The sequence below is a fragment of the Panthera pardus genome, unplaced genomic scaffold (assembly GCF_024362965.1).
Source record: "Panthera pardus isolate Hobbes unplaced genomic scaffold, ASM2436296v1 HiC_scaffold_6, whole genome shotgun sequence".
Lineage (NCBI taxonomy): Eukaryota > Metazoa > Chordata > Mammalia > Carnivora > Felidae > Panthera > Panthera pardus.
The window spans coordinates 51,301,885-51,319,361 of record NW_026526991.1 but is presented as its reverse complement, the minus strand read 5'-3'; the positions used below and the strand labels follow the sequence as shown (position 1 = coordinate 51,319,361).

The 17,477-nt window shown below is 36.5% G+C and overlaps 1 protein-coding gene across 1 annotated transcript in view; it reads left to right on the top strand.

The window, feature by feature from the left end:
• Window positions 1-17,477, top strand: part of LEMD3 (LEM domain containing 3) — a 65,069-nt gene that overhangs the window by 13,223 nt on the left and 34,369 nt on the right. Inside the window, exon 2 of the mRNA XM_019455012.2 lies at window positions 16,412-16,449. Coding sequence (XP_019310557.2) covers window positions 16,412-16,449 — 38 coding nt within the window. The remainder of the gene's footprint in view (window positions 1-16,411; window positions 16,450-17,477) is intronic.

Here is a 17,477-nt window from a genome sequence, read left to right as displayed (position 1 = left end):
AAAAGTCTTGTTTTGTTTTTAAGACATGTCATCTCCAAATGTTCCTTCTTTCAGATTTTAAAGCCTTAAATGATAAAAGCATTTATTGAGAACCTTGTATGTATGAGCACTTCATCTTAATTTTTATGAGTGGAACTATACTAGTATTATCTCCATGAGTAAACTGAAATGTAGAGAGAATACAGTTACAAGTGACTTGTCCAGGATCCTCAGCTACTAGTAGTTTTGGGGCTAAGCTTTGGGGCTAGCATTTGAGCCCATGATCTGACTTCAGGGTCCACAATCTAAACCACTAGGCAGCAGATTTTTTTTATGCCTCTTTTCTCACCTACCAACTTTATTTGGGCAGTTGAGTCACTCATAACCTCTGGGCCTTGGTTTTTGCATCTGTCAGATTAGAGGATAGTAAAATCAACTTTACTTCTAGCCAGTGACTTTTGTAGGGAACTAAAGTAATAACGTTTATGGAAATGCTTTGGAGAAATTTGAAGCGATACATGACTCTATATTTTTAATACAGTAAGTTAGAATTTCCTGGCTATAGTAGTCTAATTAAACAACACATGGTCAGCACTGTGTATGATATGTCTTGTCAGTGATGTTAATAAGTAATAGAAGAGTCCGTTACATTTATAATCCTTATCGGTATTTTTCAACCTTAATCTCAAGTTGTCCAAGCAGATAAAAGGAGTCATCTTTTTATGTTACCTAATCAGCTTTATCTCTGGGTGCTGCAAAGGAGTGTTCTTATTTTTGCAGTTATGTTAACTTCATAGGTTATGAAGCACAAGATGAAATTAGATTTTAGTCTTGTTGACCACTAGAGGCTTGATTTGCTGATCTGAGAGTCAGAGATGGGATATGTTGCTCTAATCCAAAATATAGTAGTGAATTTGAGATAGAAAAACATTTATTGGGAATGTGGATGGGCCTTAGCGTAAGCTTCTGTTAATATTATCTGAAGAACAGACTGCATGTGCAGCTGGGAGAGAAGGATGGCCTGTCACATGTTATTCTTCAGCTGGTTTGTAAGATGCCATGAGTACTAGTATTGCTGAAGTGGGAAAATAAGGTGTGTCCCTGGGAATAGGCAGTAGACTGGGAGGTAATCAAGAGATTGGGGGGTATAAAATAATGAAATTCATTTGATAAGCAGTATATTAAAGTCATGTTACTTAAATTATAAGGGATTTAAAGTGCATTAGGATCTTCAGTCTCCTAGATGATTGATATGAAGCACATAATGAAATTCTTATCCTATTTCTCATTTGAAACTGTATCAAAGATGTGATTTGTTTAGACCAGAGCTGTCTAATAGAAATATACTACAAATATGGAGTAATTAAATCTTAAGTCACTACAGTCAATTAGAAGTAGCTGAGCAGTGGCAGAATGAAATCTCTCACCCGCCTGCCCTAGATAAATAGCCATGCTTGATAGCATAAAGGTATAAAGTGGTATAAAGGACTTCTTAGCAGCTTAAAGTAGAAAAGATATCCCTAAATTCTCACTCATTTCTTATTGGGAATATTCCTTTATATTCTTTTCACTAATTTCCTATTGTAAACTGCTTTGTATAGCCTTTCAAACTAGACATGTAGGAGGGAGGGATGGCCTTTAAAAAAATTTTTTTTTAATGTTTATTTATTTTTGAGACAGAGAGAGAGCATGAACGGGGAGGGTCAGAGGGAGAGAGGGAGACACAGAATCGAAAGCAGGCTCCAGGCTCTGAGCTGTCAGCACAGAGCCTGACATGGGGCTCGAACTCACGGACCATGAGTTCATGACCTCAGCCGAAGTTGGACGCTTAACCGACTGAGCCACCCAGGCGCCCCGCGATGGCCTTTTGATTCTGGCACATGACCGTCCCTGGAAATAAGGGGAAAGTTAGCTCCTCTTTAGGACAATGAAAACAGAGTGACTAATAAAGCTTTTGTTGGCATAAGAAAAATTTTAAGGGTTTCAGTATCTTTTTGAGAAAGATTTTGGGGTGCTCTCATTCATCATGCTCTTTTGAATTGTAAAAATCACCTCAATTCTTTTACAAGGTGCTATTTTATGGTAGGTTTATATTTAGCAACATCTCCTAATGAATTTGAATAAATTATTTGAATTACATTCAGATTACTAGAGAATGTTTGCTCACAAAGTCAAGCGGTTTACTTCCAAAAGGAAAGATGGGCAGTCCTTAATTTTTGAATGGGTTGTTTTCCAGATCATGTGTAAGATAGATGCTTGAACTTGGAAATATTTAACTACACTGTTGTTTAAAAAATTTTTTTTTAAATATTTATTTTTGAGAGACAGAGTGGGGAAGTGGCAGAGAGAGAGGGAGACATAGAATCTGAAGTAGGCTCTAGTCTCCGAGCTGTCAGCACAGAACCTGACACAAGGCTCAAACTCATGAATCACGAGATCATGACCTAAGCTGAAGTCAGATGCTTAACTGACTGAGCCACCCAGGTGCCCCTTAACAACACTGTTTTTAAGTTTAAGTTCCCAGGCTAGCCCATAGATGCTTATTTAAAATTGTATCCTGTTTTAGCACTAATATACTATTGGTTTAACTTTTGAGTCCTCGGTGCAGTGGGTCATGTTCTGTGGGAGTTGGATTAGGAAGCAGATTTATTTTTGGCTTTTTATGTTTTCTTCTACTTTTCCTTCTCTTAATTCTTGTTCTTATACTGGCCTAAGCTTCCTGCTATTTTGCTGTAATCTTGGCCAAACATCTAAGTGCTCAATACTTCAAATCTTTTTCTTTTTTTAAATTGAGAGATAATGGACATATTATATTAGTTTTAGCTTATACAACATAATGATTTTATATATGTATAATGATTACCACAGTAAATTTAATTAACACCCATCACCATACATAAGTTACAGTTTTTGTTGTTTTTGTTTTTTTTTTTCTTGTGATGAGAAGTTTTAAAATCTACTGTTTTGGCAGCTTTCAAATATACAGTATAGTGAAGTTAACTATAGTCACCATGCTGTACATTACATCTCCAGAACTTTAATAATCTCTTTATAACTGGAAGTTTGCATCTTTTGACCCCCTTTACCTGTTTTACACCCCCACCTAAATGAACCCCCGTCCCTGCCTCTTGCAACCACAAGTATGTTCTTTATACCTATGCCTTCAGTTTTTTTTAGATTCCATGTATAAGTGAGATCATACAGTATTCATCTTTTTATGACTTAACAGCATAATGCCATATAATAAAATAGGCCCTTGTATTGAGTGCTTGACAAGTATAAAACGTTCAGTGTTCTTAAGCAGTTTTAACATTTTACAGATGAGGACTCCGTAACAGAGGATTAGGTTAATGACTGTCCAAGGTGGTAGTTCAGAGGAGTTAATTGAGTTATGTCTGTGGCTGATCCCAGCAGTGTGACCGGAGAGCCCATCCTCTAACCATTGTACTCTGCTGCATTCCTCTTTCACATACTCTCTCCTTTACCAAATTTCAACTCCTTTTATCCTCTCAGTTCAGCTACTTTTAGCCAAATGTTAGGGAAAGCCATTTGATTAAATTCATAATATTGTAGAATTCTGATTGTAAAATCATATGATTTTATGATAAAATTTGATAATGTGATTATCTTTCGTGAGAATTGAGCCAATATGGAATCAGAGCTTAGCCCCACCTCTCTAAATCATCCTTCTTCTTTGTATGTAGAATAGTTGGTGCCTACATTTTTCATTTAGAATTTATTTCAGTAATTCTTAACTTCTGGGCTGAGAACGTCTTGGGGCTGTACCCATCACAAAGGGTTGTCCGAGGACCTAACAAATGATTTGCTCCTCTCATACTGTGTATTGTTTTCAATGGTATACCAATACTGCTGTGGTTAGAAAACAAAATATTTTTCTTCGTAGAATTTTGTCATATTTTCTTAATAAGTGAGTGTTAAAAGTACTGTTGTGGGGATCTGAACATCTTGATGTAAATGAAGAGATCCTTTTACTTAAAAAATGAAGAACCTTGGGGCTTCTGGGTGGCTCAGTCAGTTAAGTGTCTGACTTTGGTTCAGGTCGTGATCTCACGGCTCGTGAGTTCGAGCCCTATGTCGGGCTCTGTGCTGACAGCTCTTGCAGCCTGGAGCCTGTTTGGGATTCTGTGCCTCCCTCTCTCTCTGCCCCTTCCCCGCTCGTCTCTGTTTCTCTGTCTCTCAAAAATTAATAGACATTTAAAAACATGGAGAACTATTGCTTTTAAAGCTTGCTATAAGGAAATTATATATCCTGGTTATATTTTAGAATTTGTGTTTAAGACATTCATAATGAATGTCAAGGGATCAGTTGTCATGTTCAAATGACTGGCTAACTTACCAACTGGTAAAAACTCTAGTCTTTTCAAGATAATTGTACTTTTAATACAAGGTCTTTATTATCTCAGATTCTATCTGTGGTAAATGAAAATTTTGGCGATTAGTAAAAAATGCAGGCATTATAAAAATTTTTGGCAGGGAGTTTTACCTTAGGGTCTTCATTTCCTCTCTTCTTAACTCACAGATTTTCTTGAGAACTTTGTCCTTTCTTCCCAGTAGCTCCAGGGTAGAGGCAAATTAAAAGCGGAGTAGTGGTCTATTGTGTTATTTTGTAATCTGAGTGCTGTTTATTTTTTATTTCTTGCTAGGGTTGGGAAAAGAAGAAAAAGCTAAGATTTATTAATCTCCTTGTGTCCCCACCAGTATCTCTATGCATAGTTACAAACATTCTGTTTTACATTAGGTTACTACAGTGCCCAAGAACACAAGTCATACATGTTGGAACTAGCATTCCTTGCTCTCGAGTTTTACCCCACTACCTTTTCAGTGTGAAGAGATACTTTCTGTTCATCTGAGACGTTAGATGTCAGTTGAAAATCTGATATGATTCCAACATCCACTGTGTTCGTTCATGTGGAAGCATGCATTTTATTCTTAAGGTTCTGTATATTCTTACCAACAAAAACAGTCTTATTTAGTCTAGTTTACCTCATGTCGTAACTGCTTACATTTTTATTTATTCAGTGGTTTTGTTTTGGACCTTATGATGACATACCCAAATACCTCTGTTTCCCTGGTGACTTTTCATTTCTGTCTGTTTTTTTCCAGAGCCAAAAGTTAAGATGTAAGTTTTAAGCACATTGGTCATAAAGCCAATGATGGGGATTTTCTTTGCAGTTCCACATTCAGTTCATATGTTTGTTTTGATCATACTTTAATCTTTTGCTTTGTTTATACGTATAATGCCCTTTTCCTTTTTAACAGGTACACTTCTTGTCCCCATTAGAAAAATGAAACGAGAACCGTCGTTTAGATTTTTTTTTAGTACTATTCACCTTTCCATTGCACTGCAGCTTTTCTCTCTCCAGTTTTCTTGTCTGCACATTGCCTTCGTGAAACACAAAGCTAATTATCTGTAATCGTTTACAGTGTGAAGACACAGTGCATTGTAATTGAGAATATAAACTGGAAGAGCTCTGGTGTGTAATTGTATGGGAAATGCATGTTGCTTTATTGCATTGCACAGGGGATAGGTTGTTCAGTGTATCACGGATTCCTTTTGGATCTCTCAATTCTCATTTAGCAATATTGTTTCAGAACAGACCTTGTTATAATACAGTTACACTTGTATTCTTGGCAGTGTAAACCTTGAGGAAGTGTCATAGATAGTCTCTAGTGTGTAACAGTTAATGTTTAAAATCTCTTAATACAGTGAGCTGTCACCATGTTTAATAGATTACAGTATTGCATTAGCATAAATTCGTTTGGGTGCCAAGTTATCTGTTGCACAGATGCTTGGCATTATTTATAGGTTTGTATCCAACCTTTGTGGGTTGACTTGCTTTTATTTTTCTATTCACTTGTCACCATGCAATAGCTTAATTCTTTAACTGGCATATGTGCAGAAGTGGTTTTCAAGAAGAGATCTGTGAAAGTACTGAAAAAGCAGATCACTCAAACTTTTGGACCTTGAGCAGTATAGTAAGATGGGCTGCTAGGATTTAAGTGGACATATCACTTTGTCTTTTTTTGAATGTGTTATATACTACCTTTCCTCCCAACATCAGTAAGGTACAGAAGTGTTTTTAGCTGACAAAGTTAGGTGGAGACAGCAGCCAATTGTTTCCCTCTGAAGTTTTGAGCCATTAAAACTAAGGGTGTGTGTGTGTGTGTGTGTGTGTGTGTGTGTGTGTTGTGGTGGGAAGAGGCTCATTATTAACTTTATATTTTATCTTAGAGTAAACTTTGAAATTTTCTTAAAGTGTAAAAGTCTTTTGGATAAACATTTTTGTTTGAATGGGAACTTCAGTTTTAGTAAGTCTGATTCAGTAATCAATAATTCTGTCAAATCTTGAGTTATGGATGCTCTATTAAGATAGCAGAGCTCATTTTGGGAAGGAGTAGATTCTTAAAGTCTCTTAAATGTGTAGTATTTTGATATTTTTTTGATCTTCTAGTCATCTGGCTTTCAAATTTAGTAATAAATTGATTTTAGGTAAATAAAGTCAGTCTTATAAAATCACTGGTAAGTGAATTACCTCCAACTTAATAGTGAAGCATGTAAGAAAAGAATTTTGAATGTTTGTGAAACATTTACTCTTTAAAAATTACCAGACACAAGCTCCTATGGATATTTTTCTATATGCCAAGTTTCTGACATTATTTTAGTGAAAAAGATAAATGTATTTTAAAGTTGTACATGTAAAATACATGAACAAGGCAAGACCAAAAAAAACCTTTATATTACAATAACTTTTCTAGTTTTTTTGCAAAGGAAATTTTCAGTTTTTGATTTGTTAAAAATTTAGATTGAATTGGAAGGAAAAGAATGTTTTTCTTGTACAATATTTAAAATTAGGGTTTTTACCTGATGTGTCTGGGTATCAAAGTGATCTTTTGCCAGTTTTCTGATTGGATTTTAGCATCATCAGTAAATATTTTGTTTTAATACTTTTTCTCCCCTAGCATTTTGTTATGAAAACTTTCAAACAGGAAATTGAAAGAATTGATGCTGTGAACACACATGTATCCACACCTAGATTCTACTTTAGCATTTTCTGTATTTGCTTTGTTGTATATCTTACCCATCACTCCATCCATCATTCTGTCTTTCAAAAACTGTATTTCAGAGTAAGTTAAAGACAGGATACTTTTTATCTTTACATATGTCATGCATATTATTGAGGGTGAGGTTCTTTTTTTTAGGGTAAAATTCACATACAGTCAGATGTATCAATCTTTAGTGTACCATCAGATGACTTTTGACAAATGCATCCAGCTGTGCAACTTGAATCCCTGCAGATAGAGACCACTGCCTTCACCTCCATGAGTTTACTCATATGCCACATCAATACTCTGTCACTGTTTTATTCGCCATAAAATAGTTTTGTGTGTTGTAAAACTTCGTAAGTGGATTCATAGAATACTCTTTTGTGAGGCTTTTTTCAGCATATTTTTGAGGTTCATTGATGTTGCATTTTTCGATAGTTCAATCCCTTTTATTACTCTTGGTTTGTTTTAAGGCTCAAAAGTATTTTAGGCAAAAAATTTTTACCCCTTTCTGAACTCCTAAAGTACTTGATACTAAACTCTAAAGTTGTATTGAGTATGTTATATATCGTAGTTACTCGTTTATCTCCACTAGTCCTTAAGCACTGTGTTCTCAGAACATGGTTTATAGAATACGCTCCATAAATACTTGTTGAGCAATCTGTGGTTAGAAGTCTTACTTACAGTTTTTGTTATAGAGATCTCAAACTTGAGGTACAGTTACAATGTGAAATTAGTGTTTGGATAAAGACAGACATCTCAATTACAGTCTGCTATCCCCCCCTCGCTGCCCCCCCGCCCGCCTCCCCCCAAGGAATCTTCATTTTTATGGTGAGCAAATGTGAGATTTTCAAATGATGACAAGGTTGAAAGAGGCCATAATTGTTCTTTCAGAGATGAAGAATAAGAACCAACCAAATAATAAGGCCATTGCCAACTTAACTATAAGTTTTGTTCTTTTATTTTCTTGGGCACAGTATTTGTTTTTAGTACTTTGATATCCATATTTAAAACTCCTTTGATTTTATAAAATCATGGTGTATGTTCTGTTTTTCGTGAAGAATAGTTCTTTGGTTTTTTTGTTTTTTGTTTTTTTTTGGAAGGAGTGCACACTGTTGCCTCTCTTAAAGCAGGGCAAGTGAAAAGTTGAGAGTCTTATAGGATCTGAAAAGTGGAGAAGCTTTTGAGGTTTTGCCCTCTTTCCTTTCTTCACTTGCTATCCCCATCTAGGTCTGTACCTCTGTAAATCCAGATGGATAGGTGGAGTTAAAATGGAAAGTTTATTTATGAGTAGAACAGGGGTGGTACAAGAGTTCACCTTGGGCAGGCTTTATAGTAGCCAGTTTTTGTCCATAAAGCTTGGTTTTGCTTGCTGATGTAATGTCCATATTCATAGTAATATATTAAGTATACTTTATGTGAACTGTTCCTGTCTTTTGGAACAACTATATTTAATAGAGCTATGAAACAATTAGAGAACTCTCAGAGAACAAAAGGGCAATGTGCTATGTTGCAGAAGAATGTGCCGCCTTGTTCACCCTGTCCATTTTTAGATCGGTTTGGCTGATGGTGAAATGTAGAAGTTTGCCACACACACAGGTGCAGTGTTCTGCAGCTGTTGGAAACATTTGCCCCCCCCCCCCCATTTCCTTATATATAATTATGCTCTGTTTAAACCCCTAAAGCTAGAAGATGGGATTTGAGAGCTTGAATGTCTGTTTACAAAAAGGTACAACTCACAGAGATAATTGGTCATTTAGTTAGCTGAATTTAACTGTGCCTAGATGACTGGAAGTTTCCAAAGACTAAAACCTAGCCTTAAGATCATAGAGTTTTAGAATTATAAGAGACTGTCTTTGAAAGTGCCTGTCTGCAGTTAGTGCTTTCCAGACTGAACTTTTTTTTTAATGTTTATTTTTTGAGGGAGGGAGAGGGAGAGGGAGAGGGAGAGGGAGAGAGGGAGGGAGGGAGGAGAGAGAGAGAGAGAGAGAGAGAGAGAGAGAGAGAGAGAGAGAGAGAGAGAATGAATACGTGTGAGTGGGTAAGGGGCAGAAAGAGAGGGAGACACAGAATCTGAAGCAGGCTCAAGGCTCTGAGCTGTCAGCACAGAGCCCCACGCAGGGCTTGGACTCAGGAACTGCGAGATCATGACCTGAGCTGAAATCAGACGCTTAACTGACCTGAGCCACCCAGGCGCCCCATACATAGTAGCTTTAATGAACAAAGTGTCATGGTGGCAGAGAGCAGGGGAGTGACCGGTACTGCCCCTGGTGGACATGGGACACTTTATAGGTTGATATACCATGGAACGTCTTTGCCTGGACTACAGTTAGGGTACTTGGTTTTGAAAAGTTTTCCTTGTGTATTCTCTAACAGCGGTGTCTTTTCTTCATTCCCATTTGGGCATTTTTCATGCATTATATCATAAGGAGATTAAAGTTTAATAATTCCATATCTGAGAGTTCTAGAGAAGAATGTTTTCCTTAAACCAAAGAAAACAAATATTTTCTTTTCTGTAGTTGTTTTTTATATAATGAAAAGAATGTAGGCATTGGAGTCAGATGTAGGTTATGAATCTCTGCTTTTAAAACTGTTAACTGCAAGAAAGCATCCTAATCTCATAATGCATCTGTATTTCTGTACATAAAAATGGGAGTAATACCTGCTTTAAAATAGTGGTGAAAGTTACCTCCTGCGTACATGGCATCAGTATTCCTGAATCTACTAAGAGTTCAATAAATATAATTTCCTTTTTATTCAAAGAAGAAGGTTGCAGAGTAATCAGGATTATAGTTCCTACTACTCTGGCATTGGTGAAGCTGTTATTCTTGGAGACTTCAGTATGCCTTCAAGCTGCTATTTGTTCAGTATATATTTAGCATCAAATATCCTCAAGGCATTGAGATAGGTAGAGATTTTGCTGTCTTGTTGGGGGAGGAAATAGTTATTTATTTATTTTGAGAGAGACAGAGAGGGCAAGCAAGGGAGGGCCGGGACAGAGGATCCAAAGTGGGCTCTGTGCTGACACCAGAGAGCCCGATGTGGGGCTCCAACTCACAAACCGCGAGATCATGACCTGAGCTGAAGTTGGACGCTTAACTGACTGAGCCCCCCAGGTGCCCCAACAAATAGTTAAATCATAATATAAGTTAGCAAAGATACTGAAGTAAATACAGAGGGGTTCTGAAAAGGGGAAGGTCACAGTGAACTGCAGTGAACTGCAGTGGTTAGGCATCTTTTATGACTATAGCAGAGCTGCACACGGGACCTTGAAGACAGAATAAGCAGAAGGAAGAAGACCAGAAAGATCAAAGGCTCAATGTCTTCCTGGCAGAACTGTTTTTCAGCTTTATTGAATTATGGTTGACATATAACTGTGTAAGTTTCAGGTGTACAGCGTGTTGACTTGATACATTATGTATTTGCAAAAATGATTACCACCATAGCATTAGCTAACACCTCCATCCTGTCACATAATTACCATTTTTTATGTGTGTGGAAAACATTCGAGATCTACTCTCTTAGCAACTTTCAGTGTTACTAGCTATAATCACCATGCTGTACATTAGATCCCCAGAACTTGTTAATCGTATAACTAGTCATTTATGTCCTTTGACCAATAGCTTCTTGTTTCTCCCGCTGCCCAGCCCCTGGTCACCACTACTCTACTCTGGTTTTCTGGGTCTGACTTTTTCAAATTCCACACGTAAGTGATCTCCCCCAGTATTTGTCTTTCTCTGTCAGACTTTATTTCACTTAGCGTCGTGCCATGAAGGATCCATCCGTGCCACAAGTATCAGGATATCCTTCTTTCTCGTGGCTGAATAACATTCCACTGTATGTATGTATGTATGTGTATGCCGCGTCTTTATCCACTTATCTGTTGATGAACAGTTCGGTTGTTTCCATGTCTTGGCTGTTGTGAACAATGCTGCAGTGAACATGGGGTGCAGACATCTTTTTAAGATCCTGTTTCATTTCCTTCGGTTATATATACCCAGAAGTGGGATTAGCTGGATCATATGATGGTTCTATTTTCAATTTTTTGAGGAACCTCCATACTGTTTTCCAGAGCGGCTGCAATAATTTACATCCCGCCAGCAGTGCACAGGGTCCCTTTTCTCCACACCCTCTTCAGTACTTGTTATCTCATCTTTTTTGAAAGTAGCCATTCGAACAGATGTGAGGTGATACCTCACTGTGATTTTGGTTTGCATTTCCCTGATGATGAGTGATGTTGAGAACCTTTTCATGTACCTGTTGGTTATTTGTATGTCTGTAGAAAAATGTCTATTCAGTTCCTCCTGGCAGAATATTTTTGTATACAGATTGATAATTGATGGTAGTTTCAGGTACTCAGAACAGAAAAATGTCGAAGCTGACTGAAATTGGCTGTGCTGATCCAGAGAAGGCAGGAGGAAAGTGTCCTGAATGTGCCACTTCCGCAGTTTTCCTGAGGCGTGAACGGCAGATCATTTCTTTTCTAAATGCTTAGGATTTTTAAACTTACTTGAGAGTGGCCCACCTCTTATTGTATGTACTTTTCTTTTTCTTTTTCTTTTTTTTTTTTTTTACAAATACGTCTTATGCATTTTTTTTTTAACGTTTATTTATTTTTGAGACAGAGAGAGACAGAGCATGAACGGGGGAGGGGCAGAGAGAGAGGGAGACACAGACTCAGAAGCAGGCTCCAGGCTCTGAGCCGTCAGCCCAGAGCCCAACGCGGGGCTCGAACTTACGGACCGTGAGATCGTGACCTGAGCCGAAGTCGGATGCTCAACCGACTGAGCCACCCAGGTGCCCGTGTACTTTTCTTTTTAAAACATAAGCCAGATAAAATGCTTCTAATTCTGTGAGGTTTCTTGCTCAGAGTAATATTAAAAGTCTCCAAGGCCCTACATTATCTGTAGCTATTGGCTCCCGCAAGTAAACTTACCTTTTTGACTTCATTTCTTGCTGTTTGCCCTCTCCACTCTGTTCCATTTCTGGGAATAATATGGTGGGCATGCTACCACTTCCAAGCCTGTACACTTGTTATTCTTTCTGTCTGTAAACTTCTTCCTTCAGGTGTCCACATGGCTTGTTCCCTGTGCTCCTTCGGGTTTCCCTCCAAAGGCATTCTTCTGAGTATGGCCTTCTCTGACCATCTGCTTTAATACTGCTTTCCTCCCCACGCGTTAACCACCTCTCTCCTGTGTTTTACCTGCAGAGCGCTTAGAACCATTTTCCATACTGTATTTTTAAAATGTGTCTGTTCATTGTCTTTTCTAACATAAGCTCCTTGAGGGCAGGGATTTTTAAAATTTTATTTACTGTCACATTTCCAGTGCCTAGCACAAAATACTTAATAATTATTAAATGAAAAAACTTTTTCTTTTTGAGTTTGTGGAGGAACTTTGGGCACCGCAGACTTTTCTTCTTTTTACTGGCATTGAGTGACCAAACTGGAGCCTTTCTGAGGACAATATCAATTTATTTGATCAACATTAAACATATAGTTTGTGAGTACTTTTATAGATTGATACACTTCATTTTTTCCTTTTTACCTGGGCATTCGTAATGGTTAATGAATTTGATCTCAGTGTAAGAGAATGAAAAAAAGTTAATGCGAAGGATCAGTAAAACTAATAACATTTTTGGGATTGATGCGAGACGAAGGTTTGGAGAATCAGAGTCAACAATGTGTCTAAGTAAATAGAAAAGTATCACAAAGTTAGAATTATTTCCTTGAAGCAAAATGTGATAGGAAATCATTGGACAATTTTGAAGGATCTTGTAAGTATAATTAAAGAAACGTTTTTAGGAATTTGATTTTTACAATCATTGGGGAGTTTAAAGGAATGAGAAGTGAAAGTCTTAAGAAAAGTTTGGTGTATTTGAGGTTTGAAACAATCTGGACAAGAACATTGAAGGAGACATGGTGAAACCAGGAAGGTTTGAGAAAAAAACCTCAGAAGTTTTTCTCAGAAGTTTTTCTCAACCTCAGAAGTTGAGAAAAAAACCTCAGTTAAGAGAAGCTATTGGGGGTGTAGGGTATAAAGGACAGTACTAGGTCTAAAATGACTTCAAGGTTGTGCTGTTTAGGGGATAGAAGTGGAAAGTTTGAAATATCGGTGAGGTATTATCACTGCTTTAGGAAAAGAGATAAGAATTTATCTCTCAGGTCCATGCCTAGAAAAGAGGCTTGAAAATGAGTTGGCTTTTTTTGTTTTTTTGTTTTTTTTTGGGGGGGTGTGGGATGCTTTTGGAATATGGTTTCTTCTCTATAAATGCCCAATTGGTGGGATCAGGGAGGAGTATTTTCACCAAAGGTGACGTGGCAATATGTGTTGTTTCCGTTAAACATTGTAGATAAAAGATACTAACACATGGTGTTAGAAATACTGAAGAAAAGTTAGATATATAAAGATGCTGCTTTTAGGGGCACCTCGCTGGCTCAGTTGGTAGAGCAGGAGACTCTTGATTTCAGGGTCGTGAGTTTGAGCTCTGCATTGGGTGCAGAGATTATTTAAAAATAAAGAAAAATCTTTTAATAAAAAGATGCTGCTTTTAGAAATGAGGGCTTTTGGTTTTTTAGAATTGCTGTTTTTAGATGAAGTTTCCTTCTAAAGCTTAATCTCAAGGCTACTTTTTACTTCTTATTGATTTAATAGGTCTGTTAATAGGTGATAGTTGTGGTTCTAGGTAGTTTTGCTGTAAGCATCTTTGCTGCAAGTGTTTTAATGACAAAATAATTTTGCCATAAAAGGTAAATAACTGGTTGACAGTTTGGTTTCATCCAACTGGTTGACAGTTTCATTTCTCCATTGACTAAGTAGTCCCATTTTTATATTATATAAATCTTAGCCCTCATCATAGTCTGTACAGTGGTGCAGAGCTTTGAACCCATGTTTCCCATAAACTTTGGAATGTCTATCAGTGGATATGTGACAATGTGCCAGGAACAAACAACAGTGTAGAAGTGTGTTTCACAACACGATATGAAGCTTATTTACAAATATGCATCCTAGTATTTATGAACTGGTCCCTATCTTAATGAAGGAAGATATTTTAGTGTTAAAAGTGCGAAGCCTAGTGAGGGACAAGCAAAAAACTGTATAATACTATGAACAAAAGACTTTGAAGACAAGTGCTTAGGTATAATCCACAAAATAAAATCAGTTATTGGCACAATATTCCCGTGAATGTATGCTACATTTTGATGTATTCAAATATTTTTTATTTCATAATAGTCTTGTTGACTTTGTTATTCATCTTACATATTTCATTATGTCCTTTTTGACGAATGCCCCTCTTTTATTTTTTGTGATTTTATAGCCAATTAGTTATGCTGCAAAAATGCTGGTGGTTGTCATAGGAAATTGGGGAAAAATTTTCTTAACATAAGGTGTGTAGGATGGAAAGTATATTACTAGCTTTTAAGATACACTGTTGGGTATCTCAGCCCATTAACCGAGAGGCAGAAATCTAGAAGGATGCAAAGGGCAGAGCAGTGCTTTCAACAGAATTATTGTTCTGCTCTGTAGCTTTCTCTTTGTTATCCTGTCCCCCTTCCTTCCCAGAACTTACCCTTCTCCAGCCTCCTGCAGTGTTAACACACAGATTAGAATAAAGAAGGATGAATGTAACCTAGATAGCACAACCAGCACTTTTTGAGCACCAACTGTATGCCCAGTACTGTGCTTGGCTCCAGGCAAACAAATAGTGTCACATGATGCCTGTCGTGAGAAATTCACAGTAGGACAGTCCAGGGGGAGAACATCCACAGTCTGCTTCATGGAGATACTTGAAGAGCTAGTTTTCCATTTAATAATCTTGACAAAAAGGATTTTGTGTACAGTCAAAAGAAAAAAAAAGGCTATCTTCATGACTTTTCTTCAGACATTAAAACCTGTTTTTAGAACTGTGTGTTTTAATTTTTTTAGGGTTATTCTTCTTATACAGAGCAAATAAAATACTTGACCTTTTAGTATTGTGTGATCAGTTTAAGTAGATCAAGAAGGCAATTTTTTTTGGTAGTATATTGAACTAAATACAACTTCATTTTAAATTGTTCAGATTTTACATTAATAAAAATTGTTATTAAAAAGTATCTTTTTAGTCTAAGCGTGTTCTGATTCATAACACTTTATTTAATCTTTAAGCTGTATTATTTCTTCTTCCTAGTCCCCTATTGAGTAATTTGATCTTTTATCATTCAAAATTTTTTCTTTTCTAGCATTAAAACCCTGTTACTCTTTAGAAAGTGTCTACAAAATCCCTTTAGATGATTGTAAGATATACTTTTCCTTGCTTTTTTATTGTACCTTGTTAAACTGGCCTCACACATGAACTTTCTTAGAATCAGTCAGTTCCTGGTTCCTATGGGACTTCCTGTTTTCTCAAATAAAAATAGAAAAGCACCTCAGAAAGGAAACCTGGTCAGTGTGAACTACTTTGTAGGCTAGTTAGTCTTAGTTGTGACCTGGATTATAGAGATCCAGGTATCTGAAAGCTTTGAGTATTTTTGCATGTAATTTGCAAATAGATGTTAGAAAGGAGATTCTAAATAATAACCATGAGAGATGTTTAGCCATAAACTTCTTTGTATCTTTTTTAGGAGAGGTGGATGTAGGGAGGTTGGATGCAAAGTGCTAAATCCTTTTTATAATATTTATTGAAAAGGTAAAGTTGTTTGATATTGAGACATTTCTTAGCTACTTTGTATATTTGTTTCTTGTCACCTTTCCAGATATTAGCAAGGATTAGGGAGGGTTTTTTTGTTTTTGTTTTTTGTTTGTTTGTTTTACCATTGGAAGTCAGAATTCTGAAAGAATTGTTTAGTTTTAAAGCATCTTGTAGATTTCCTTAAGTAGCAACTGCTTTTAATCTATATTTTGAAGAGAAATCAAGTTTGGTGGTGGAAACAATGTAGTCAGTAACAGTAACAGGTAACATGTATTAAATGCTTGAAACTAGGCCAGTCATGTTATCTAGTTTATCTCATTTAATCCTCACAACAACTACACAAGGTAGGAATCATTGTTACATCCTTTCTGTAGCAGTGAGGAAACTACAACTTAGAGTAGCCAAGTAGATGTTAGTTCACGCTCATGTTGCTAGTAAGTGATGGAACTGGGACTCGAACCCAGGCACTTAGACACCAGAGCACTGCTCTCAGTTATTACAGAGAAAACCACAGATTCAGAGTAAGAATGGAAAACATAGCAAGTCTCAAAAATCACTACCCTAACCTTCATTATCATCAGTGTGTTTACATTCAGTTTTAGCAGAGTACATGCTGGCATTTCAGAGAGCTTGTTTAGGGGGATTCTTATTCTCATTCTCAAATGATGCTAATAGTTCTCTCTTTTTCTTTCCTTGATAGTAAAAAATCCCTTTGATGAAACATTTGGAAACATACAAGTAAGTAGAAGAAGATCATAATATTGGTTTTTGTCTCATGTTTTATATGATAAAAGTATTAGGACAACTGTCAACTAAAAATGTTAATTTTAAAACTTCTCTTAAACTGAAACAATAAATTTTCTTATTTTGAGTATTCTTTAAGGATAATATGGTTAAATCTGAAACAGGTTTTCTCCTAAGAGCAGAATTGTTTATCACTTTAAGGTAATAGCCAACTGCCATGTAAAATGGCATTGGCGCATTATCTAGGGATCTGGTTTTAACCTTTAGAAGTATTTCTGTTCAAGTTGCTGGATATTCTGACAATTTTTGTCCTCTTTGCCCTCATCTTGTCTCTCTGGATCTTTTGCTCATAGGCATGCCTATTCAACCATCAGGAAGGCAAAAGATTTAGAAAGACACATGTTTCTTAGGCTACCTATTTATGATTTCCTTTTCTTTTTTAAAGGATCTATAATGTTAATTTTAACCTAAATTTTACTCACATGAAAATATTTTTCACTTACCATCATTACAGGCACCTTAAAGATTAAGGTATTTGAGCTCATATTATAATGCACAGTTAGTTATTAATTTATGGTGGGAACTGACTAATATAGACCTGCATATAAAACATTGTTTGTTGTGCTGAAGGATGTGTAATAATGTATAATCAAATCCATAAAATATTACTGTAGATTGTTAGAGTGAGACTTTGTAGTGATTATTTTTAGTAATATTCTTTTGTGGTGATACTTGTTTTAAAACAGGTTGACTTTGTCAGTAACCGTATTAAGTATGCTGCTGTTGGCATCATCATTTAAATGCGTGTAATATACTCACTGAATGTTAGAAATACAGGACTTTATTTTCTTCTGTATAATTTTCCCCATGGGAGGAACTGAAGTTCTGAACCTCTAAATAATAGTAATAACTGTAATGAAGATAATGGCAGTTCACTTATATTAAGTGCTTATTCTGTGCCAGGCACCATGCTAAGTGTGTAAAATCATTATCATCATTTAATCAGAGGCTTGATACAAACA